General features: G+C 43.4%; 2 protein-coding genes across 2 annotated transcripts in view; both read left to right on the plus strand.

Moving 5' to 3' along the window:
• LOC137324283 (myb/SANT-like DNA-binding domain-containing protein 4) overlaps positions 1–9,396 on the plus strand; it is a 60,997-nt gene extending 51,601 nt beyond the window's left edge. Inside the window, exons 2-5 of the mRNA XM_067988423.1 lie at positions 8,002–8,050; positions 8,639–8,772; positions 8,854–9,072; positions 9,169–9,396. Of these exons, the coding sequence (XP_067844524.1) occupies positions 8,002–8,050; positions 8,639–8,772; positions 8,854–9,072; positions 9,169–9,396 (630 nt within the window). The remainder of the gene's footprint in view (positions 1–8,001; positions 8,051–8,638; positions 8,773–8,853; positions 9,073–9,168) is intronic.
• slc24a3 (solute carrier family 24 member 3) overlaps positions 1–26,877 on the plus strand; it is a 363,621-nt gene that overhangs the window by 158,307 nt on the left and 178,437 nt on the right. The window lies entirely within an intron of this gene.

The following is a 26,877-nucleotide window of genomic DNA, read 5'->3' on the forward strand; positions in this document are numbered from 1 at the left end:
CTGGCATTCTGATTGCCAGGTATTCCCACTATAAGGTTGTCCCTCCACATTACTGAAGTCCCTGGTACTAAAATTCCCATTAACATGCTTCGTTTATGTCCAGGCATCTTACTTGCCAGTTTGAGTTTGTGTCTCAGCAACCCCTCCCCTGACCAGGTCGAATTCACATCCCAAAATACCCCATTACCAGATTACATGAGCTTCCGTTTTCACAGGCTGTGGATCTGGGTCGTTGATTGCATGGAGTCTTCCACACAGGTCTGCCTGTTGTGCGAACAGTAGTTTTTGGCTTGGGAGCTTGAAAAAAACTGTTCCGGATATGGCCCCATTAATCCACATTGCATTCTCCATCTGTGCAACTGAGTAATTACAGAGCGGCCGAAACCCGAGCAAGTTTCTCCACCACATCACAGTCTAAATTACCCACGCTGAGCATTACTAGTCGCAGCAATTGTAAAGTGTTCATCTGTGTAATGGTATCACAATTAGATAGCATTTTGTGCTCGTATAGTTCTTGCAGAGGCGAAAGAAGTGTGAGGCATTTAGTTAATTTAGCTGAAGGATTCCCTTAGGAGATTCCAGCAAATTTAATAAATTCATCTCTCTTTTGGGCTAGCAACTGGATGTAACAAAGCATTGATGTAAATGTTGATGAATGCTGTCTGGAATATGATACAGCAAGGAAAAACACTTTTTAATCCTATTTTTTGTCATATTCGCTCCAAATGCTGCGACTCAGTATTAGAGAATAAGAATAAGAATCACAATGCTGGCAATCGGAAATAAAAACAGAAAATGCCGGAAAGACACTCCTTGTCCGTCAGCATCTGAAATGAGGAATGGCAAGTCAGCGATTTGGATGTGACCTATTTTCTGAACCTTTGAGCAGGTTCCCACTCAAAACGTTAACCTTTTGTTATCAGATGGTAACCTACCTGCTATGTATTTTTACATAGAATTACATAGAATGTACAGCACAGAAACAGGCCATTCGGCCCAACTGGTCCATACTGGTGTTTATGCTCCACACGAGCCACCTCCCATCCCTCTTCATCTATCCCTATCAGCATAACCTCCTATTCCTTTCTCCCTCATGTGTTTATCCAGCTTCCCCTTAAATGCATCTATGCTATTTGCCTCAACTACTCCATGATTTTCAAGATGGTTGTATGCCTTCCCCAGGTTAAATCTGAATTCAAGGTATCATGCCAACATTTTCTCTTTCTAACTTCAACATAATGGTGACATTTTCTTCTCAATCCCCCCCTCCCCCCTCCTTCTCCATGGATTGTGACTGAGAGGAAAATCTTGGGTAGGGAAAAGATGAATGGCAAATCGTTTTTTTTTTGGCAAGGGTAAGATTCTGCCTTTGTTATCTCCATCCGTGGTCGCACTCTCACCTCTGTGTCAGAAGGTTGTGGGTTCAAGTCCCACGCCAGGGACTTGAGCACATAATTTCAGCTGACTCCACAGTGCAACTGAGGGCGGCCACACTGACAAATGATATGTTAAACGCAGGTCCTTTAGGTAGATGTTGATCCCGTAACACTACTCCAAGAAAAGTAAGAGTTCCCCAGATGTTTTGGCCAATGTCCTTTCCTCAACCAACACCACTACCATTACCTGATTTTCTGGTCATTTGTCATCTTTGATGTTTATGGCACCTCATGTTTACAAAATGGCTGCCACATTGGCCTACATAATGATAAGCACTATACGTAAAAATAGTTCATTGTCGGAATTTTTTGCTTTTAGTGTGGGGATTATCCACAGGGTGTGCAAATTGGGAACTTGGGCACAGTCTGTCCACGATTTTCCAACTAGTCATGTTAATTGTCAGAAAATCGTGGAGGGCGCACCCCCAAATTCCATTCGGCCCATCGTGCCTGTGCTGGCTCTCTAAAAGAGCTACCAATTAGTCCCACACCCTTGCTCTTTCCCCGTAGCCCTGCAAATTTTTCCTGTTTGAGTGTATATCCAGTTCCCTTTTGAAAGTTACTATTAAATCTGCCTCCACCAACCTTTCAGGCAGTGCATTCCAGATCATAACAACTCACTGCCTAAAAAAAATTTCTTCTCATCTCCCCCCTGGCTTTTTTGCCAATTATCTTAAATCTGTGTCCTCTGGTTACCGACCCTCCTGCCAGTGGAAAGAGCTTCTCTCTATCTAGTATACCAAAACCCTATTTAATTTTGAACACCTCTATTAAATCTCCCCTTAACCTTCTCTGCTCTAAGGAGAACAACCCCAGCTTCCCCAGTGTCTCCACATAACTGAAGTCCCTCATCCCTGGTACCATTCTAGTAAATCTCCTCTGCACCCTCTCCAAGGCCTTGACGTCCTTCCTAAAGTGTGGTGCCTAGAATTGGACACAATACTCCAGCTGAGGCCTAAGCAGTGATTTATAAAGGTTTAGCATAACTTCCTTGCTTTTGTATCAGAAGAAATAAAAAAAACACCATCAACACAGGCTACTGTCAAGCAAGTTGAGTGGTTGGTTTCAGAGCTGCATTTATGAAGGACTGTGGACCTTCTTACTAAGAAGACAGCAAAGGAAAAGGGTGGCTGTATGATATTTTGTTAGAGTCACATGTTCTAAATTATTCTTGTGTAAACCTCCACTCCTGTACAACTTGACACATTCAAGAATCACTCTGCACTTCAGCCCCAGCTCACAATTAGTTATTTTTCATGATTGGTAAATTGAAGTATTTTACCTTTTGTATTTACAGTTGTTTCCTTTCACTGTGTCTCTAATTCATTCTTTCTCTCTCTTCACACACTTTCATTCTCACAATTTCTCTTACTCCTCTTCACTTTTTTTCTCACTCTCTCTTCACTCATTCTCTTTCTTCTCGCTCACTCTCTTCTCTCACACTCTCCTCTCACACATACTCTGTTCTCACTCTCTCCTCTCACTCTCTCTCTCCTTTCTCACACATTCTCTTCTCACATACTACCTCTCCTCTCACACACTCTCCTTTCACACATACTCTGTTCTCACTCTCTCTCTTCTCTCACACACACTCTCGCCTCATACACTACCTCTCCTCTCACACACTCTCCTCTCACACATACTCTCCCCTTTAACACACTCTCTCCTCTCACTCTCTCTCCTCTCATACTCTCTTTCCTCACAGACACTATCTCTCCTCACTCTCCCGCTCACTCTCTCTCTCCTCTAACACTCTCTTCTCATTCTCACTCTCTTTCCTCTCACTCCCTCTCTTTCCCCTCTCCCACTCACTCCATCCTCTCATGCACTCTCATCCTCTCTTTTCCACCCCCCCCCAATATGTACACCTCCTATATTTGCAGTTTCATCTAATTCTGCTATCTATTTTATTTGACATCCATACAGCTGCTGTAAGGTTACTGGTATTCAGATCTTCTAAAAAGAATGAAAAAAAATGTTACCACTTTTTCCTTTATTTAAAACAGAGTGACAATGTAAGTTAAGAAAATAATACGTCTCACATTATTCACAGTAGGTAGTTGCATATAAAGAGTTCTTCACATTTCGATTGTAGGAATTGCATGCATACAGCAATTTAATTCCCCATTGAAGTCCTTGAATAGAAATTTGTTGCATGGCAGAACTGTGGTACAGCCTGAAGGAAGCACCATAGCAACTGCAAGGACTCTGTGGGGTAACCAGAATGCTCCTCATGGCACTCTCTGCTTTCAGTTCTGTGCTAGGGTTGGCGCTTGCTCAATTTTAGATCACAGTCTGGTTTTTTAGTGGGCTATCCAGAAATTTCTATAATGTTGTCTTTTCCTTAATAGATGCCTCTAATTTTACTTATTTCCATGTCTCATGATATGGATGCATTAGGTTAAGGTTTTCAGTGAATTGTAACAGCAAAGCAAATATCAGAAATCAAAAAATGATCCTGCCTCCTATCCGGTTTTGGACTTGGCAAGAGTTGTTAATCCTATAACCCATATAGAACATGGCAGTGGAAAGAGGATTTTTTTTTGTTCTCAGGATATGGGTGTGCTAACAAGGCTACATTTATTGCCCATCCCTAGTTGCCCTGAGGAGGCGGTGTTGAGCCTTCTCCTTGAACCTCTGCAGTCCCTGTGGTGGTGATGGTGCTCCTACAATGGTGTTAGGTAGGAAATTTCAGCATATTGATCCAGTGATGATAAAAGAACAGCAGTATATGTCCAAGTTAGGATGGTGTATAACTTGAAGGAGATGGTATTGCCAATATTTTGCTGCTCTTGTCCTTCTTGGTGGTAGAGGATGCGGAGCTGTTGAACTAAGCTTGATGAGTTGCTGCAGTGCATCCTGTAGATACTACACCCTGCAGCCAAGGTGTGCTGTTGATGGAGGAGGCAGATATTGAGTCCAGTCCAATCAAGCAGACTGTTAGGCCCTGGATGGTGTTGAACTCATTGAGTAATGTTGCAACTGCACACATCCAGGCGAGTGGTGAATATTCCATCACTCTCCTGGCTTGAGCCTTGCTTTTGATGGAGAAACTTTGAGGGGTCAGGCAGTGAGCTACCCGTCACAGAGTACTCAGCCTCTGCTCTGCTCATGTTGTCACATTGTTGATACGGCTGGTCCAGTTTTAAGCTTCATTGCACGGAAGTTTCCTGAGCATCACAGAACATGAGAACAGAGTGTGGGCACATGCAACATGTCTGCTCATAGTGTGATCGGAAGGAAAATGAAACATTCTAATCGTGCAAAGCTTTAGGACCTGCGACAGGAATATTATCAATAGTATCATAACCACCAATTATAAAGTTGTGTGTTTCTTTGGTCGGACATGCTCTGAATTTATTATGCAAGGGATCTTCTGCTTGATTGTTGGAATATACAAAATCTTTGGCAATCTGAATAAATCTGCAGCCTCCATTCCATTGGCCTGCCTGAGGGGGTTTTGGCATCAGTTGCAGTGGAAGTGATGCAACAATGTATGCGTTGGGCCCTTACTTTTTTTCTCGTTCATAGGATGTGGGCGTTGCTGGCGAGGCCGGCATTTATTGCCCATCACTAATTGCCCTTGAGAAGGTGGTGGTGAGCCGCCATCTTGAACCGCTGCAGTTCGTGTGGTGAAGGTTCTCCCACAGTGCTGTTAGGAAGGGAGTTCCAGGATTTTGACCCAGCGACGATGAAGGATCGGCGATATATTTCCAAGTCGGGATGGTGTGTGACTTGGACGGGAACGTGCAGGTGGTGTTGTTTCCATGTGCCTGCTGCTCTTGTCCTTCCAGGTGGTTGAGGTCGCGGGTTTGGAAGGTGCTGTCGAAGAAGCCTTGGCGAGTTACTGCAGTGCATCCTGTGGATGGTACACACTGCAGCCACTGTGCGCCAGTGGTGAAGGGAGTGCATGTTTAGGGTGGTGGATGGGGTGCCAATCAAGCGGGCTGCTTTGTCCTGGTTGGTGTCGAGCTTCTTAAGTGTTGTTGGAGCTGCACTCATCCAGGCAAGTGGACAGTATTCCATCACACCCCTGACTTGTGCCTTGTAGATGGTAGAAAGGCTTTGGGGAGTCAGGAGGTGAGTCACTCGCCGCAGAATACCCAGCCTCTGACCTGCTCTTGCAGCCACAGTATTTATGTGGCTGGTCCAGTTAAGTTTCTGGTCAATGGTGAACCCAGGATGTTGATGGTGGGGGATTCGGCAATGGTAATGCCGTTGAATGTCAAGGGGAGGTGGTTAGAATCTCTCTTGTTGGAGATGGTCATTGCCTGGCACTTGTCTGATGCGAATGTTACTTGCCGCTTATGAGCCCAAGCCTGGATGTTGTCCAGGTCTTGCTGCATGCGGGCACGGACTGTTTCATTATTTGAGGGGTTGCGAATGGAATTGAACACTGTGCAATCATCAGTGAACATCCCCATTTCTGACCTTATGATGGAGGGCAGGTCATTGATGAAGCAGCTGAAGATGGTTGAGCCTAGGACACTGCCCTGAGGAACTCCTGCAGCAATGTCCTGGGACTGAGACGATTGGCCTCCAACAACCACTACCATCTTCCTTTGTGCTAGGTATGACTCCAGCCACTCTGTTAGCATGTGCTAACAAGTGGAGAGCAGGACTATGGAATGCTCCATAGAGCTGATAACTGTATTCAAGCTCAAAGAACTGTTGTGAGTTCCAAGTGAAACTTGAGATAGATCCATCCCTTTCACACGAGCAGGTATAAAGGCAATGTTGCAATAGTTTGGTTTGAAAGCCAAATGTCTACGAAAAACAAAACAAAAACAAAATGGCACCAAGGACCAAACAAATATAAGCATTAGCCTTGGGTAACTTAAGGGATATGTGCCATGGAAGCTATCAAGGAAATTAAGCACAGGGGCATGTACGTTTCCCTGATTTATTGTGTCACAATCTGACGCTCCCTTTTTATTTATTAAATCCACAAGCCACGACTAAATAACGGTAAAGTACAAAATGTAACCGCATTATTGTTGCAATGGGCACTAACGATAGAAAAGAAAGTGATGAATTGTTCAATAAACAACTATTTTACTTGCTTGTTTTAAAAAAAAACGATTCAATACAGAAGCCGCAGTAGATTGGGGAAGGGAATTCCGCACTGCCACAAATTGAACAAGATGAATTGGTGGTTGGTTGATGCTCTTGCTGCACACCTGCAGGATGAGCATACGTTCAACTATTCTCCAGGAGCTCTGAGTGTGTTGTACAAGTGCTGGTGGTTTTTAAGGGTGTAATGCCTAGTCCACCCCGGGCATAGATCTAAACTAGATCTAACAGTAAAGGCCCAAAGCAAATATCAGGGGCTATTTGACAATGGTTGAACCTCATATTCGCTCAAGGCTGTACTGGCACAGTGTTAACGGAAAGGAAAGGACTTGCATTTTTGTAGTGCCTTTCATGACCTCAAGACATCCCAAGGCGCTTTACAACCAATAAATACTTTTGAAGTGTAGTCACTGTTGTAATGTAGGGAAATGCAGCAGCCGATTTGTGCACAGCAAGATCCCACAATCAACAAACAGCAATGAGATAAATGACCAGATGATCTGTTTTAATGATGTTGGTTGAGGGATAAATATTGGCCAGGACACTGGGAGAGCTCCCCTGCTCTTCTTGAAATGGTGCTATGGAATCTTTTATGTCCACCAGGGCCTCGGTTTAACATGTCATCCCGAAAGACGGCATCTTGACAGTGCTGCTCTGAAACGTCAGCCTGGATTATGTACTTGTCTCTGGAGTGGGGCTTGACCCCAAGATTTACTGACACAGAGGTGAGAGTGCTACCACTGAGCCAAGGCTGACACCTTAATTGTACACAGTGCATGATTATGGAGCCCTCTGCATTTAACACAGCAACCATTGAACGGAAGCATCGTGGTGTCACAAAAATTCAGAATATGCCTGTGATGTAATGCAGGGGAATAGATCTTGAATAGAACAGTCATACTGATCAGGAAAGGGATTTGTAAGCTATTTCAGAAAAACAGGTGGAGATCATCAGCGCAGTGTATGACTGCAGTGAAAAAGATGAAAGAGCTACTGGAATGGAAACGGAAAATGCTGGACCCACTCAGCAGGTCAGGCAGCATCTGTGGAGAGAGAAACAGAGTTAACGGGCTCGGTTTTACAATGGTGGCGGGTTGGCCGCGGGGGGGCGAAGGTTCGCGTGGCAAATCCGCACGAACCAAACTTACCGTTTCCAACGCGATCGCACATTGATTGATGAGGATTAACGTCCTCTCCGGGTTTCGCTGCAGTCAGGAGCTGCAACGCAAGGGAGGGGGGCGAGAAAGAGAGAGAGCAAGACGTCATCCAGCGCTGGAATGGAAGACCGGGGCGGGGGGAGAGGGGAAGATCCGGCGCTGGACTGGAAGTCCCGGTGGGGGGGAAATCGGGGAGAGAGGGGAAGATTGGGGGTGGTGAAGAGGGAGACATCGGGGGAGTGAAGAGGGGGACATCGGAGAGGCGGACAACGGAGCAGGGTGCAAAGGTAGGTTCATTTTGTGGCCATCTATGGCTTTTTATTTAATTTGTTTAGTTTCTTTTCCCTGATCCGGCCCTTCAGAAGCAGTGGGCAAGCCGCCCAGGTAAGTTAAAAATCGTTCTAATTACTTCATCTGTCACAGGTAAAGTGCCTCAAGTACCTCAGTGAGGTACATTTGGCTCTATAACTGTCATCCTGCCGGCTTTAATTGCCGGCGGGACTTCCGCTTTCGTGTCGCCCACCCGCACACAGGTGGGTCCCTGGGAAACTCGGAATTTGGCGGGTTGGAGCCGGCTTCCAAATCCAAATGAGATTTCCGTGATTTTCGGAGCCCCCCCCCTGCCCCCAACGTACCCCCAATTGCCCCTTAAAATCACCCCCAACGTTTCAGGTCGATAAACTTTCATCAGAAAGAGGAACTGGATTGTGTTCGCAGACAGACAGAATACGAACCAAAAGAGATGGTTCAGTATCAGGAATTGGTTACATCCCATCTGGAATATTGCATGTTATACTGGTCATCATCCCATAGGAAGGATATTATTGCCCTTGAGAGGGTGCAGTGCACAGCAACCTAGATGATACCTCGGAATAAATTTTCCAAATCTCCACCTGTGATGAGATATCTTGCACACCGCCAGTGAGTATTAGAAAATAGTCCGTTCTCCCTTGAGTTTCTGATGCACACTAGCGAGCTCACCAAGAGCGCAGTCAGAATACGTAAAGGTGTCTAGAATTAAGTTGGAAAAGAAGAGACTTCAGGTGGGAAGAGAGAGACTTCAGGTGGAAAAGGAGAGACTTCAGGTGGAAAAGGAGAGACTTCAGGTGGGAAGGGAAAGGGAGAGACTTCAGGTGGAAAGGGAGAGACTTTGGGTGAAAAAGGAGAGACTTCAGGTGGAAAGGGAGAGACTTCAAGTGGAAAGGGAGAGACTTCAAGTGGAAAGGGAGAGACTTCAGGTGGAAAGGGAGAGACTTTGGATGAAAAAGGAGAGACTTCAGGTGGGAAGGGAGAGACTTCAAGTGGAAAGGGAGAGACTTCAGGTGGAAAAGGAGAGACTTCAAGTGGAAAGGGAGAGACTTCAGGTGGAAAGGGAGAGACTTCAGGTGGAAAAGGAGAGACTTCGGGTGAAAAAGGAGAGACTTCGGGTGAAAAAGGAGAGACTTCGGGTGAAAAAGGAGAGACTTCGGGTGAAAAAGGAGAGACTTCGGGTGAAAAAGGAGAGACTTCAAGTGAAAAAGGAGAGACTTCAGGTGGAAAAGGAGAGACTTCAGGTGGAAAAGGAGAGACTTCGGGTGAAAAAGGAGAGACTTCAGGTGGAAAAGGAGAGACTTCAGGTGGAAAAGGAGAGACTTCAGGTGGAAAAGGAGAGACTTCAGGTGGAAAAGGAGAGATATGGGGTCTCACTGGGTACAAATGGAAAAATATGTTTTTCCCCAACAAAGAGTTAATTTGTTGCCTATTCTTGAGCCCATGGTATTTAGCTTTTAGATGCTCTTCTTTTGTAAGATACGATCTGAATGTGACCTGTACTCCGCTGTTGGATTAAATTACAGACAATAATAGAGTTTGGTTAGTACATGCAGTAGACTGTCAGTGAGCAAATCACTAAAGTAGCTCAGAGAAAGTTGGCCAAATTTGAATGATCTCTACACATGAACGTACGCCATTACAAAAAGACCTGATTGCACAACAGTCACTTTAGCAGGCATGTCGGGGTTAGGATGAACTCCTCGGCACACTTGGCTTTCCAAGTTATAGTTTACAAGTTAACTTGTGTCCTTGCCTAATGTGGGAGGGAGAGAGATGAAATTCCTAACTTCACTAATGGTGATGGTGGAATACTGATTGCCTTTTACCTGTGTTTATTTTCTGGTAAAATCAGTTGATGATGCAAAATTCACCCCCTCAGTCTTCTAACTAACCAGACAGTGCAGAACATTTCATACGGTGCTCTGGAAAGGCTTAAATTCTGTCTGACTGCCAAAAGCTGCCTCTAATACTAAGATAATCAATGCAATTTTCTCTATAACATGCTAATAAACTAGGTTTGTGTCTTATTACTGTTTGATGTCTGCCTATTTCATGTAAGTATCCTGCTCTTTGATGAAATTCTGCTGGTATCTCATGAATTTTTCATTCGGAACTCCTATATTTAGAAGCTGTTATTCTGAAGGGAGATAAAAGCTAACTTTAAAATATTTCTGTACAGCTGTCTCCGGGGGACAAAACTACTTATTTTTATAGCTTTGTTTTCTCTATTTTGTTTTGGTGTGTTTCAAGAAAATGATTTGGGGTTTCCTGATGGCTCAGTGGGTGAATGCATTGTATCGTGTGCTACTGAGATTTAGAGATTGGGAAGGTACTAGGTTAGCAGATCACAACTGGGTGTCTGTAGGGCTGCTACAATTTGGCTCTGATGGCCCTGAGCTAGGCACTGGAAGCAGAGCAGTCACAGTTCCCACTCTGAGCTCTGATCCATGGTCATGAAAGCTTCTTTTAAAATTCATTCTCAGGATGTGACAAGGCATTTATTGCCCATCCCTGGTTGCCCTGAGAAGGTGGTGGGTCTTCTTTTTGATACAACTGAGCAGCTTGCTAGAACACTTCAGAGGAAAGTTAAGAGTCAGTCACAATGTTGCGGGACCAGAGTCACATATAGAGTAAGGACAGTAGGTTTCCTTCCTTAAAAGACATTAGTGAACCAATTGGGTTTTTAAGGCAATCCAGCCTGCTCTTTTTTTAAACTGAATTCGAATCCTTAAATTATCATGGTGGGATTTGAACTCATTGGCTCTGATTATTAGTTCACGTAACATAACCACTACACCTCGCTACTGATATTTGTAGCCGCTTGTAGCCTGGCTCAGATCAGCTGACTCAACAGTGACCACAAACTTCGGACCTTCCTGCTTTGTATGGTTCAGTGACTCACTGTTTACCTACTGAGTCACTGCGGGGACTCAGAAGTGCCTTTGTGGCTTTTAATGTACTTCTCTACTCCATCACAGCACAGAAACCGGGTGATAGATGTCAAGGATCTGTTGGGTGTGTGAAATCATAGTTTGTGCTTTAGGTTATCTAGTCCGTTTACTGGATAAATGTCGGCTTTAATAGGTTCCTGATATGTTTTCCGTTTACACTATGGACATAAACCAAAGTAAATGCAAATAATGCATTGTGCAGCTGAGCAGGTCGGACAGCTGAAACAAAAATGAAATAGTCGTACTGCTGCTTTTGTGTCAATGGAAAGTGATTGTATACGTCAGCTTGATGATCTAACTCCATAGCATTTTAAAGCAGGAGTGAAACCTCACTCATATTTCATATCTTGTTTTCAGTGTACAAGCAGCAATATAACTCTGACCAGCCAGAGTTCAGGCGTAGAGCAGTGTGTCCAATGTTGGAAGTACCTGAATTAATTTATAATTTGTTTTGCCTCACGCAGTTCAGTTTTTTTTATTCGAACCCTGAATCCACTGCTTTCTTTGCAATTGTAAACTGATTTCCAAACTATCATGAAAGTGGGCTTGACGAATCATGTATCCTTACACCAGCGGCCATGATTCGTGCATGTCCTGACGTGCTTCCCCATTGCTTAAAAATAAACGCAATTGAGAGGCAGTATAACTCCAATCTATCTAACTACTGCACACTCAAAACACATATTGATCTCAGGCCAGTCAATGCAGTGTAATTGCTTCCTTACTAGATCCAGGTGGTGTTGCATTTAATGAAGTCACCACAAAGCAGAAAGAAGAATGTTAAACAAAATCAGAAAATACTGAAAAAACCTATCAGGTCAGTCAGTATCATGGAGAGACCAGACAAGTTAGCATTTTGGGTGCGGACCATTTCTCAAAACCAATGGTTTCACTGGTTGTCATGGCTATAAGTGCACGGACCATTTTTAATTGGTTAATTTAGTTATATGCATTGGTAATTGTGGGAAAGTTTGTTCAGCATGGGATTTTCTAGAGAAACTGGTTTTAGAGTTCAATCATTCTCTACTCCATGTTGCTTTGTCCATGTTGCTGCATTGTCTATGTTGTAAAAAAATGGTAATGGAGAAAATAATGGGACTTTAGGTAGGCAAATCTCCAAGACCTGATGGGTTTCCACCCTAGGATATTAAAAGAAACAGGTGGGGAAATTGCAGATGCGTTCATCATAATTTTCCAATGCTCTCTAGATTCAAGAATTGTGCCCTTCGATTGGAAAATTGCAAGTGTCACTCAATTATTTAAGACAGGAAGGAGAGAGAAACCAGGAAACTACAGACCTGTCAGTTGTAGGGAACTTATTGGAATTTATCATCAGGGACAGAGTGACTGAGCACTTGAACAAGTATGAGCTGATCAAAGAGAGTCAGCATGGATTTGTGAAGAGTAGGTCATGTCTGACTAATCTAGTTGAATTTTTTGAGGAGGTCAACTTCAAGGTGGACAGGGGATGGTCTATGGATGTTGTCTATATGGCAGAAATAAGAGTTTATAGAATTGGAGGTGACCTTGGGACATGGAATGATAATTGGTTGGGAGGTAAGAGACAGAGAGTAGGGATAAAGGTAATGTAGTCTGATTGGTGGAATGTGACAAGTGGTGTTCCCCAGGGATCTGTATTGGGGCCTCAGCTTTTCACCATATATATTAATGACTTGGAAGAAGGAATAGAGAGTTGTATATCCAAGTTTGCACTAAGTTAAGAGGAACAGTAAATTGTGTAGATTGGAGCAGAAAGTAACATAGACGGGTTAAGTGAGTGAGCAAAACTGTGGCATATGGAGTTCAATGTGGGGAAGTGTGAGGTTATCCAAGAAAGAAAAATTGGAATATGTTAATGGCGAGAGACTAAAAACTGTGGAGGAGCAATAGCATTTGGGTGTCCAGGGATACGAATCACTAAAAGTTAGTGCACAGGTACGAAAAGTATTCAAAAAGGCTAATGGAATGCTGGACTTTATCTCAAGAGGGTTGGAATACAAAGGGGAGGAAGTCATGCTTCAGTTGCACAGAGCCTTAGTAAGACCCCATCTGGAGTATTGCATTCACCTCTGGACACAGCACCTCAGGAAGGGTAAATCGGCCCTGGGGGGGGGGGGTGGGGGGGAGGAGGGGGTGCAGTACAGTGCAGATTACAAAAATGATACTGTAGTTTAAAGGGTTAAATTATGTGGACAAGTTGCATAAACTTGGGTTGTATTCCCTTGAGTTTAGAAAGTTGAGGTGTTTAAAATGATAAAAGGATTCGATAGAGTAGATACAGAGAAGCTATTTCCTTTGGTGGGAGAATCCAGAACAAGAGAGTACAATCATTAAATTAGAACCAGGCCATTGAGGAGCAAAATCAGGAAGCACTTATTTTATTAAAAGGATAATGGAAATCTGGAACTTTCTCCCCCAAAAGACTAGATGCTGGGTCACTTTAAAATTTCCAGACTAAGATCGATAGATTTTGTTAGGTCAGGGTATCAAGGGATGTGGATCAAAGGCGGGTGAATGGAGTTGAGGTACAGATCAGCCATGATCTAATTGATTGACGGAACAGGCTCGAGGGGCTGAATGGCCTACTCCTGTTCCTATGTTCCTTCCCATGTATAGGGAATGGAACAATTCTGTATACATTCTTCGCATTGGGTGTTATCTGATGAGTTACATGATTAACAGATCGGTAAAACTGAACATATCAGTGGGGGGGTAGGGGGGAGGGGAGAATGACCAAGCCAGGGCCGCCTCCCTTCCCTTGCATGCTTACAAGTAGGAGGCGTTTGCATGATTTAGCTTTGAAGAGAGTTACTTCTCATCCCAGTTACCTACGTTGATTTTAAACTTCTGTGAACTTAGTCATTGAGCAGCTGCATTAGATTTGTGACAACGAATGGCAATAATTACATTGACAGAGCAAACTATTATCGAGCTGAGCCTTCCCACATTTACGATTTCACCCTCCCTTGGTTTGAAGGACTCATTCAAGGCTGTCGCCTGTTTGAGGTTTTGCGGGCTCTTTGCATGCTGGGCTACACTGAGTGACCTTGGACACTGCCCTTTCCTCTCTGAAGACCAGTGTTGCGATCCAAGACAGGGCTGCTACATTAAATGATCGTCTCCCTCTACCACGTGTGCATTCCTTTTCTTCCTGTTTGCGCCTTAACAGGCAGGATAATTATTTGTTATTTGATATCACTACTGTAAGGGCAACAAAATCAAAGAGTTAGACTCCCCACCCCCATCTCACCACTTCCTAATCCTTGCATTCTGTAGGGTCAGTGTACAGATTTGGTGGGTTAATGAGGGGCGGGGGGGGGGGGGGTCAAGATAATTTGATAACCCTTGCAACTTGGCTGGGTTGATGGGATATTAAGGGCTATAAATTTGGCCATGTAGCACCTGTTTTTTAGGCGCTACGCAGCCTCCTAAGGTCCCAAAATGGCATCTGGAATGCACACACGTGCTATGTGCCAGACACCATCTTGGTAAAGGCGTTTGCGCACGCACAAATAACGAACACCGGTACCATGTAAAGTAAGGAGACTATGTGTTAGATCAGTGTGCAACGCTGATTTAAAGGTATAGTTACAATTTTGACACTCAATGCTGCAGCCAACACACTGTCTTAACCACGAACAGATGAACATGCCATAGATGGCCTGGAGGATCCCCCATCAGTGCTATTTGAAGGGACCATGCAGGATTTACAGGTTAGTGGCTGGATTATTGCTTCTGGCTGCTGATGCATTTGTACCTGTATTTGGAGGTCTCCTATACTTGAATACTAGGACTAGGGGACATAGCCTAAAATTTAGAGCAAGGACTCGCAGGAGTGAAGTTAGGAAATGCTTCTACACGCAAATGGTGGGAGAAGGTTGGAACGCTCTTCTGCAAACGGCAGTTGATGCTAGCTCAATTGTGAATTTTAAACCTGAGATTGATAGATTTCTGTTATCCAAGGGTATTAAGGGATATGGGGCTCCGGCGGGAATATGGAGTTAGGTCACAGATCAACCATGATCTCATTGAATGGCAGAACAGCCTCAAGGGGCTAAATGCCACTGCCACTTGCTGCCTTCTGTTATGCGCCACCTTCTCCTGCAAGAAAGCTGGACGTGTGTTGGTGAGTGTCCTGCAGGATGTTTGGGTGATGTGCCTGTCATGGTTGAATAGTGTGTGTGACCTGTGAGTTGTGGGTGTGCGGCTTGCAACAGTGGTAATATATGAGGGTGAGAGGAAGCATCTGATTGGAAGAGTTGAGTACTGATTGAAAGAGTTGTTGGTATGTGGGTGATGGGGGGTGCAGTGTGTGGAGCAGTGAATGCGGTTAGTGGTGCAGTTGATAGGAGATGCCACTTGAAAGTTGACCTCATTCACCTTGACCACTCATGTCAAAGCATTGTACTTCTTCCTGCACTGCATCCATGTTCGTCGTGCTATGCGCCTGGCATTGACTTCATCCCCTACTGCCTCCCACAGCCTCTTGAGCATATGTCTGGAGGACTCTTGTCCCCCTGTGGATGTAGGATGTCCCTTCTTCTGTCCACCTCTTGCACCAAGGCCTCTAGTGCATCATCAGAGAACCTTGGTGCACGCTGTCTCGCAGGCCTGGTACAAACTCAGATTGGTGAGGTCTGGCGTGCAGATAGGAGGATGTGGGATTTAGTAGTGCGCAACCTTCGTTCAATGTTTTAACATAATTCAACCGTTTGTAAACATAGGAGCGGGACCTGCATCTGTGTTTTACGTGTGCGATGTCTGATCTCCATTCAGACTCCGTGTGGACCCGCATCTTATAAGAGGTGCAGGCTGCCTTTAAGAAGTGTGAGTCACTCATGTGATATCTGGGCCCCCTGCTGGTGAGAAGTCACCGAACAACGCAGCTAGGCCTGGCTGCTCATGCTGGAACCAGGTAAGTGAGCAGGCAGCACGAATCTCACGTTTCCCGCACCGCGATCCCCGGGGCCGGATTCGGGGGTTATTGAATTTAACCCCCCAAAGCTCTTACCCAAAATGTTGGTAACCTTGCAGAACTGGGTTGCATCAATGCACATGTTGGTTCTTTGGGAGGAGGCCTGTTGTAAACGTCCTCCCCTTTCCATCTTGGCCTGCTCTTACCTTCACAAAGTGGTCTGGGCACTGATTTTTTTTATTTCTAACTTCTGTCTCATTCCTCTCCACTTTAGATTTGTGTGATAAAGCAGAATCTATTACCGATGACCAGTGATTAGCTGTGAAATGCCAGGATGTGGGCAAACCTAATAACCTGAAGATTATAAAGGGATCCACTTGAGGCCATTAAGTTACTTTACAAAAATGAATTGCATGTCTTATTTGTACTTCAGAGACATAAAATAGTTTTAGAAAACATTCGGGGCAGTGTTTGATAAATCACAGCATGTTTAAGGATGTAGCATTGGACACCAGTGACATTCACAGATTTTCAGGAATGGAAGGGGGAGTCAGAAGCAGGACCCTTGCTAATTTTCTCTCCTCTAGTCCTTCACCAATAGGCTGTTCTCATGCCACTTTCTCCCTCTTTCTAGTTTGTGCTGAGACTTTGGTAAAATGCAATAAATATTTAGACATGACAGCACAGAAAGTAATATCCCATGGATGGGGTGTAAAAAGAGACTTTATACAGAGCAATTGCAGACTGGTTTGGCGTGAATCAATCACAAGGGCAGCAATTGTACAGTACCTGAGCTAGACAGCATGAAGGAGAAAAGGAGTGGGGGAGGGGGTTGGCAGTTGCATGGAATTTGAATCAGGGAGGGCTGAGAGCAGCATGACATCTTCTTCCTTAAGCAATTGGAAAGATTTATAAACATTTAGGCGTATCAGAAGGTGTAGGTCTTGATTAGAGGGCAGAATATAAGAGCAAGGGAGAGGAGTCAGGCATTTTGTTTGAGACATTTGAGGCTAAAATATTTGCAGGAAGGAGTCAAGCAAGAAATGTTGGTATGTAGCCTTGAAAATATTACAGTACATTTCTAATCATCAGTTATGCTGCGCTGAATGGTAATTGCTCCAGTGTTGCAGTACTAAGTGTTGCATATTATAATTTTTTGTTAAAATGTTGTCCAAAAGTCATGTAGAGTTGAATATTACAATAGGAAAAGTTTGTTTAAGGCTAGAAACTGTAATTAAGGGGGCTGAAGGCACAGTGATGTGGAACACTGACCTTTCACCTTTGTCCTCATCCTTACCTCTAATTGAGGTACAAATCTCAATTTGCTGCCCCCTGTACATAGAATGAATTCCTGCATGAAGTCAGCTTGGGCACAGGCCCCACAGCCGTTCTACCCTATTTGGTGCTGAGTTCCTTCATCGTCACTGGGTCAAAATCCTGGCACTCCCTACCTAGCAGCACAGTGGGAGAACCTTCACCAAACGGACCGCAGCGGTTCAAGAAGAAGGCCCACCATCATCACCTTCTCAAGGGCAACTAGGGATGGGCAATAAATGCTGGCCTTGCCAGCGATGCCCATGTCCCCAGAATGAATGAAATAATTTTTAAGTTGGCAATCTTTCTGAGAGAGATCACAAGAATGGCTGGAGTTGAAAATGGAAAAATTCACACTAGTCCAGCAGAAGGTGACCTGTTAAGGTTGGAGTGAAGGCACATTATCAGAGCAGAGCTGTAGCAACTTTGTTCTGCATCTGACTATGGGATACCTTAGCTGAGTTTGCTTGATATAGGCAATGGGGGGAAACCAAGTGGAAGAGTTCAACTTCTCAAGAGCAGTAATATGAGTAACAAATAATTTACAGAAATATGTCAAATAAAAAGAAGTTTCTGATTGCATGCTGTAACTATTGTCCAAGTCCTGTTGCTACTTCTGTAGGCTGGAGTAAATCTAAAATCTGAAACGAAAAGAAAAAAAAATGTTTTTGAAAGAGAGAATGGTTTACATTTTGGGTGGGATCCATCATTGTAGCTGAAAGAAATTGGTGACTCCTATATTAATTTACAAGGAAGCATTAGTAATGATTCTTTGTGATTAATATGGTATTTAAATCTATTCATCAAGGCTTCTATTTGGTAGATAGGATGCTGTAGGTTCAGAAATAAATCTAATTGTAATTTCTCACTTTTGTGTTTTATCAATAACAATTTTTAAGAATTGCGTTTTTAAATTGCACATTTCCAGCATTTTTTGTTCTGATTCCAGATTTTCAGGATTTTCAGCTCCTCTTTTTGTGAGAGACAGAAAACGTGTTGGCTTTGTTATTGAATGGGATACAATTTCAAAATGTAATTAGAAAAATATGAGCACTGCAAGGTTTACTACTCATGAATAGTCACCAGCTATTGGTGCTGTCTACAGTTCGTTCTTTACAAATGAGCTACCCTGTTTTGTAAGCCAGTGATTGTATTATTTCTGACTTTTGATAAAACTCTTAAATAATCCGATAAATAGTACGGTATGAAATAGACGTTGCATTATTTGAGTCATAGAGTTATACAGCACGGATAGAGGCCCTTCGGCCCATCGTGTCCACGCCGGCCATCAAGCCCAGTCTAATCTAATCCCATATTCCAGCATTTGGTCCGTAGCCTTGTATGCTATGGCATTTCAAGTGCTCATCCAAATGCTTCTTGAATGTTGTGAGGGTTCCTGCCTCCACAACCCTTTCAGACAGTGAGTTCCAGACTCCAACCACCCTCTGGGTGAAAAAGTTCTTTCTCAAATCCCCTCTAAACCTCCCGCCTTTTACCTTGAATCTATGCCCCCTTGTTATAGAACCCTCAACGAAGGGAAAAAGCTCCTTAGTATCCATCCTATCTATGCCCTTCATAATTTTGTACACCTCAATCATGTCCCCCCTCAGCCTCCTCTGCTCCAAGGAAAACAAACCCAATCTTCCCAGTCTCTCTTCATTGCTGAAGCGCTCCAGCCCTGGTAACATCCTGGTGAATCTCCTCTGCACCCTCTCCAAAGCGATCACATCCTTCCTGTAGTGCGGCGACCAGAACTGCACACAGTACTCCAGCTGTGGCCTAACCAGTGTTTTATACAGCTCCATCATAACCTCCTTGCTCTTATATTCTGTGCCTCGGCTAATAAAGGCAAGTATCCCATATGCCTTCTTTACCACCTTATCTACCTGTTCCGCCGCCTTCAGGGATCTGTGAACTTGCACACTAAGATCCCTCTGACCCTCTGTCTTGCCTAGGGTCTTCCCATTCATTGTGTATTCCCTTGCCTTGTTAGTTCCTCCAATTTGCTACTAATTGATGATAAGTGATGGAAATAACATTAGTTCTGTCTTGAAAAAGTAATACTGTGCTCTAAGAATATGCTATAATTAATCATAACAAAGCACTATATCTTTTGGGAACGACTAAAATGATTATAAATTACCCAAGAACTGGAAAGTTTGACTCCACCAGAAATTGCTCCAGTTATGGACCATCTCTGACATTTCAATCCATCTTCTTAAAGTAATGGTGCTTTTGGAGATATATATTGATAACCTAATTTTTTTTTTAATTTGACAATTCTAAGTGAATGACTAAGGTCCAGCCAGTGTGACAATGACCGAGGTTGAAAAGAGTAGGTGAGGGGATATGTGGTACTTTGAGAAGTAATGGCCAGGTAATGCCAAGTTTGGGACTTAAAATCCTGTAGATTGTAGGAGGAAGTAAAAGATAGAGGACGCCAAGGAGTTCCACAGCTCGAGGCACTGGGCAAGAATGAGTTGGAATATGAAACGGCGTGATGTGCCTTGATTTCAAAAGAGTGAGGATATAGGGAGAAGGGAGGGCACATGTGGGAAGGCACATTTGAAGCTTATAAGGGTCAAGAGAAAAGATCAGAGAAGCATCGCCTCAGTGATATTGAAAAGAGGGAACAAAACAAAAAAGGCTGGAACATAGAGGTTGGAGGTTAGAGATAAGAGAAGGATTTCCTGTTGGACAACAGCTTTTTTTTGGTATCAAGATCAGGAAAGTGAGAGAGTTGCTGAAAGAGTCTCTGTGTATATGGGAGCAATATTCAAGTCTCAGACAGACTTAGGGGCTATATGGAACTTTAGAGTACTGTAGTTGAGGGGAAGGAAGTGTTTTAGATGATAGAAGAATTCGAGGTAACATAATGCAATAGAGATCTGGGAGATCCAAGGCTTTTTCACAAATGTCTTTAGGCAGATAGGAAGGGGGGGTATCGCCTCCCTCTCACTTGCCCGATAAGAAATGAATACACACTGCCATCACCAGACTGATGAAGGACAAGGATGCACTTTCATGGACACCATGCAGATTAATGGGGAGGCAATGTAACTCACAAGATTGGGATACATAGATGAACTGGAATTCCATTGCACCACTGCAAAAGTGTGTCACCAGTTCATTTCATCAAACTGTTTAGTATTTATTCACCACTGCAAAGCATTGCTTCCTGAATAAAATAACTAAAGCAGCACCTCAAGACACAGCATAAGCACACCATTAAGCAGTAGAATTTAACCCAAAATAATGGCATCAGGCAACTTTATTTTCCATATACTTGATGCTGTATAATGTCAGGTCAAATCCATAGAATAGTTCGAAACTTAACAGGGTGGGTTTTCATCTTTAGCGCCTGGAGATAGCGCAGAGCAAAATTAGGTGGGAAGGATAGCACGCCAGTAATGGAGCCTGCCCTATTTTTCTCCATTTAAATTAATGAAAGGAAAAACAGGCATGGTCTGTTGCAGACGAGGGACTCTCCCCTCTAGGAAGGCAATGCTTTGCACCCAGGCGGTAAAGACAAAAAAAGTACCGCAACACATTTTTTATACACCGAGTTAAGAGGCACAGAAAGTCGTGTAGGAGAGAGCAGGAAGTTGCAAAATGACATAGACAGACTAAGTAGGCGGTATTGTGGCAGATAGGGGGGAAGTGTGGGATCATCTACCTTGGACCTAAGAAAGACAAGTCAGAATATTTTCTAAATGGGGAGAGACTTGGAACTGTGGAGGAGCAAAGGGATTTGGGAATCCAGGTACACAAATCAATAAAAGCTTAGTGCACAGGTACAAAAAGTAATCAGAAAGGCTAATGGAATGTTGGCCTTTATCTCAAGGGAGCTAGAACACAACGGTGGGGGGGAATTATGCTTCAGTGGTCAGACCCTATCTGGAGTACTGAGTTCCTCAGGGAAGATATATTACTTTTAGAAGGGGTACAGCGCAGATTTACAAGAATGATACCGGGGCTTGAGGGTTAAATTATGAGGGCAGGTTGCATAAACTTGGCTTGCATTGCCTTGAGCTTAAGAGGAGATCTAAATGAGCTGTTTAAAATGATAAAGGGATTCAATAGGGTAGATACAGAGAAATTAATCCCTCTGATGGTGGAATCTAAAACAAGGCGGCGGGGGGGGGGGCACAATCCTAAAATTAGAGCCTGGCCATTTAGGAGTGAAATCATGAAGGACTTTTTCACACAGAGGGTAGTGGAAATGTGGAACCCTCTCCCACAAAGGCTGTGGATGCTGGGGGTCAGTTGAAATTTTCAAGACTGAGATTGATTGATTATTGTTAGGTAAGGGAATCAAGGGATACGGATCAAAGGCAGGTAAATGGAGTTGAGGTGCAGATCAGTAATTATCTGTTTGAATGGCAGAATAGGTTTGAGGGGCTGAATGGCCTACTATTCCTAATGTTCCTAATGTTAAGCTTGCATACAGAAATGCAGTTGCTGTACTCACAAGGGTAAATTATGATCGTGAAATACTTCTCGTGATGCTGCCATGGAAAAAAATTGTTTCAGTTTCATAAACAAAAGTATTTAAAATTACTCGTAGATGTTAATGTCCATTTCAGTGATTTGGATACTTTACTTCATTACTAAGCTCCATTTCTCCCAGACATGTGTCTCAATGTCTTTGTCGATATTTTCTAATTTTTCATTCATTCCTGAGGTAGAACTATTTACACAAGGCTTTCCTTGTAAATTGATTTTAAACTTTGCTGCGCTATCAAGGCTAAGACTCTGGAATTCTCTTCGCATTAATAAAACAAAGCCCTCGTTCCCCGTAGGCAATGTGCCCCTACAGCAACATCAACAAATGCCTCAAAATTAGTGACATTTTAACGGAGTTTATATGAAGTCCCTGCAGAATATTATGGTGAATTAGTGGTGCCATGACTGAGAATTTAAATTTGTTTGTACATTAATGCATCATATCATAGTGGGTACAGCACAGGAGGAGGCCATTTGACCCATCGTTCCTGTGCTGGCTCTTTGAACGAGTTATCCAATTACTCCCATTCCCCTGCTATTTCCCCATTGCCCTGTAAATTTTTTCCCTTCAAGTATTTAAAAATTCCCTTTTGAAAGTTACCATTGAATCTGCTTCTACCGCCCTTTCAGGCAGTGCATTCCAGATCATTACAACACGCTGCATAAAAAAATGTTTCCTCATGTCGCCTCTTTTGCCGATCACCTTAAATCTGTGTCCTCTGGTTACCAACCCTATTGCGACTGGAAACAGTTTCTCCTTATTTACTCTTATCAAAACCATTCATGATTTTGAATACTTCTATCAAATCTCCCCTCTGTTCTAAGGAGAACAACTCCAGCTTCTCCAGCCTATCCATGTAACTGAAGTCCCTCATCCCTGGTACCAGTCTAGTAAATCTCTTCTGCACCCTCTCTAAGGCCTTGACATCCTTCCTAAAGTGTGATGCCCAGAATGATGCACTGTAGTGTGTGATTGATCATAACGCATTTTCTTTAGAGCACTCCTGCAATGTTTGAGAATTTTGTGCTCATCTCAGTGAGAAATGTCAGTGCTGTGAATAGAACACTTTTCCACTTTGGGCACCCCAGTGCATCCAGGTCATATAAAACTCCCACTCTGCCTCAATAAGTCCATAGACTCGGTCTGTAACACATGACTTGATCCTTCTCAAAAAAAGAGAAGAGGGTCTGATGTTTGACACTCTGCAACCATTCTTGTCACTCACCCATACAGTTTGGAGGTGAGGTTAGATCACAGATCACAGGGTCTTTTTATAATGGAGCTAGATATGCAGATAGGTTTCTCTGTTCTTTTAATACCTGATCTTCCTGATCTATCAAAATATTACCACCGTTTTGGTTAATGCTGCAGCATATCTCTCATCAAATCGATAACTGGAGCTAGTTCCAGTGTTTTGTTTCTTGGACATGACATGGCATTCTGTAGACCTGTTTGTCTGGATCCTTTGACTGGCAGATGGGACGCCAGTCTGACATAGCAACCTCCTTCTTCACACTGAAGCTGACACCGTCATAGGAGCACCATTACCACAAGGAATGCAGCCATTCAAGGAAGTTGCCCACTGCCAGCTTCTAAGAGCAACTAAGGATGGGCAATGAATGCTGAGGCCTTGCCAGTGTCGCCCACATCCTGAGAACAAATTTTTAAAAATTGGTCTTGTCATGCATCCAGGCCTTGTGTTTGGTATTTGTTTAAAAATAACAAACAAACGATGAAGTGGTGGTCAGACTTGCCAACTGGTACTTTGTTGAATGCTTTTTGGTGATTGGGGAAGTTGGTGAATGCTGAATATAAACAGTCATTACCTTGAGTTGGAGAGGCCTTTAGGTCTTATGAAGGTGTGAACAGCACAGTTATGGTGGTCTCTGTTTCCTGTAGCTCTAGGCAATCCTCATATTAGCAATTGGAATTCTGCTGTTGGTATTTGAGCAGTAGCTCAGAATTAGCAGATGGTAAACAGTAAACTTTTGCCAAAAAGCCAATTAGAGCAGAATTATGGTCAAAATTGTGCAGTAGATTAGTATCCAGTTGGAACTAGATTGAGACTGCCAAACTCATTTAACTTAAAGCCTTATAGTCATCATCCCATCTGTCTTTGTGAACAGATATTTTAACCCCCTGCACCACTCATTACCTCTATGCACTGTGTCTTTGCAATTTAGCTAGTTCTGTCCAAATGCCACTGCAAGAACATTTAATGATGTAAGAGTTAAGAATGGAAAATTGTTAATGTTACACATGATCAATGGGAAATTCAGGATGGCAAAAATGGAGCTAGTGCTGGCCATGACCCAGCTCCAATCCAAAGAACGTATGCCCTCGGAGAATTGGGCTCAGATTTGTTCTTGATTATTGCAAATACAGTTTCTACAAGTCCTCGCCTTAATCTACTGAGTGCTGTACTTGTTCTGATGTAGCACTTACTTAATCAAATCTTTTTATTTTAAAATGTACTCTCGTTTTGTTTGAGAGCAAATTAAAGGGGAACTATCTTCATAAAACTTGGCAGTTTTGGAGGGAAATAGGGAATAGAGCTTTGAGTCTGTTTCCTGATAACATCATGTGCAGATGGCATGTGATACGTTTCGTGACATGCCTTTATAAATGAACAAAGGTTTGCGAACAGTTTTTGATGAATACATTGAGGCTGTAAAAGGTTAGGAACATGTGATGTGGTCGTTTTGTGATGTGAATGATGGAGGGTGAGATCACACCGCTGAACTCTATGTGAAATCAAAGACTGATTGATTATTTTTTTTTTCCTCACAGTTTTCTTCCCTTTGTCAATCGCCTTTCCTTGTTTGTATTTTTCCACTGGTGCTGATGGTCTCTGGTATGTCGTCCTGCTTTTCTTAGATGTGGCAGTAATGTGAGGAGCTGATGTGCCACGTGGTGGTATCTGTATCACAAGATAGAAAAGGGGAGTATTTTAGTGATATTACAACTTTAGACTAGGAGTGTAAAAGAATTGCCTGACAAAGATATTTATGACAGAAATAAATACGATATATATCCGTGATATATTTATTATATTGCGGTGCGAGCTGCAGCTTGTACACATACTGTACAACTATCTTGATTTCATAATGAATTCAGTGATGCCCCAATAGTCAGTAGGTGAAGGCAGAGCCTGGCATTGCACTGGGGCAGGAAGGTGGTCAGTCTTCATATATGACCCGCGACATGGAGGGTGGAATTTTCCTCTCTAGTCCCAACTCTGCTGCAAATTCATGAGCTGGAACTTTGGTTGCTCCTGCCGTTTACCCCAGATGACATCTTGAATAATTAAATAATTTGGGCCGGCTGCAGGTGACATTGCTGTCTGCTAGAGAGCCCGCCTTGGGATAGTGGGGCATCATTGCTCCAGGCCTTGCTTACCTGCTGCATGAAGACTTTTTTTGTTATTCTCTCAAATCACTCCCTGGTCTTCCTAGCCTCCAAAGTTGCTGTGGCATGGATGATGGGAAGTGCATCATATGACACCTTCTTGTCATTTACAAGTCATTTGAATATGCCTGCCCATAATTTGGCAGATATATTCGACACCCACTGTCACTTCCAGTGGAAAATCCTGGAAGTGTTGGGCAGCAGGCAGCTGATGGAATGACTTGCTGCCTGACTTATCGCCCCCACCTGCTGGGCTTACTTGAGAAACTGGCATAACTCCAGAGGAAAATCAGTCCTGGAGGGTTAGCAGGCTATTCAATTAGGCTGAGTTGATCCTGCCCTTAGCTAACATAGGAACGTGGCTACTCGCCACTGGGCAGTGATCAGGAGCGAGTACCCTGGCTGATATTCTTTCCTCCCTAGCCCAGGGACACGCAGGCCAGTTGTACCATCCTGCCACCACCCTGGCTGTATTTGCCTACCTCGGCACAGATTTGGAAGGAAACCTGAGACTGCCCTGGTCGATATAGTTCAGGCCACATCAGACAGTGTGTTTACTCACTGAGCCACTAGGGGAGCTCTGGATGTGTGTTTTGTAAAATTAAAATAATATTAAAGTATATTTTCATTGTTAGGTTGGTGCGAGTGCTTTAATATGATAAAGGGGAAAGGTAGGGCAACTAAAGCCAGAGCCCCCTGGATGACGAAAGAGATAGAGAGTAAAATGAAGCAGAAAAAAGGGGGCGTATGACAGATATCAGGTTGGTAACACAAGTGAGAACCAGGCTGAATATAGAAAGTTCAGAGCGGAAGTGAAAAAGGAAATAAGCAGGGCAAAGAGAGAGTATGAGAATAGATTGGCGGCCAACATAAAAGGGAATCCAAAAGTCTTCTATAGGCATGTAAACAGTAAACGGATAGTAAGAGGAGGGGTGGGACCAATTAGGGACCAAAAAGGAGATCTGCGCATGGAGGCAGAAGGCCTGGCTGTGGTACTAAATCAGTATTTTGCATCTGCTTTTACCAAGGAAGAATATGCTGCTGAAGTCAAAGTAACAGAGGAGGTAGTTGAGATACTGAATGGGCTAAAAATTGAAAAAGAGAAGGTACTAGAAAGGCCAGCTGTACTTAAAGTAGATAAATCACTCGGTGTGGATGGGGTGCATCCTAGGTTGCTAAGGGAATTAAGGATGGAAATTGCGGAGGGACTAGCCATAATCTTCCAAACATCCAAAGATACGGGGGTTGGTGCCAGAGGACTAGAGAACTGCAAATGTTATAACCTGTGTTCAAAAAAGGGTGTAAGGATAAACCCAGCAACTACAGGCCAGTCAGTTTAACCTCAGTGGTGGGGAAACTTTTAGAAACAATAATTCGGAATAGAATTAACAGTCACTTGGACAAGTGGGGATTAATTAAGGAAAGCCAGCATGGATTTGTTAAAGGCAAATCATGTTTAACTAACTTGATTGATTTTTTTGATGAGGTAACAGAGAGGGTCGATAAGGACTATGTGATTGATGTGGTGTATATGGACTTCCAAAAGGCATTTGATAAAGTGCCACATAATAGGCTTGTCATCAAAGTTGAAGGCCGTGGCAGCATGGATATGAAATTGGCTAAGTGAGAGGAAACAGAGAATAGTGGTGAATGGTTGTTTTTCAGACTCGAGGGAGGTGTACAGTGGTGTCCCCCAGGGGTCGGTACAGGGACCGCTGCTTTTTTTGATATATATTAATGACTTGGACTTGGATGTATAGGGCACAATTTCAACATTTGCAGATGACATAAAAGTTGGAAGTGT

The sequence above is a fragment of the Heptranchias perlo genome, chromosome 8, assembly GCF_035084215.1.
Source record: "Heptranchias perlo isolate sHepPer1 chromosome 8, sHepPer1.hap1, whole genome shotgun sequence".
In the NCBI taxonomy this organism is placed as follows: domain Eukaryota; kingdom Metazoa; phylum Chordata; class Chondrichthyes; order Hexanchiformes; family Hexanchidae; genus Heptranchias; species Heptranchias perlo.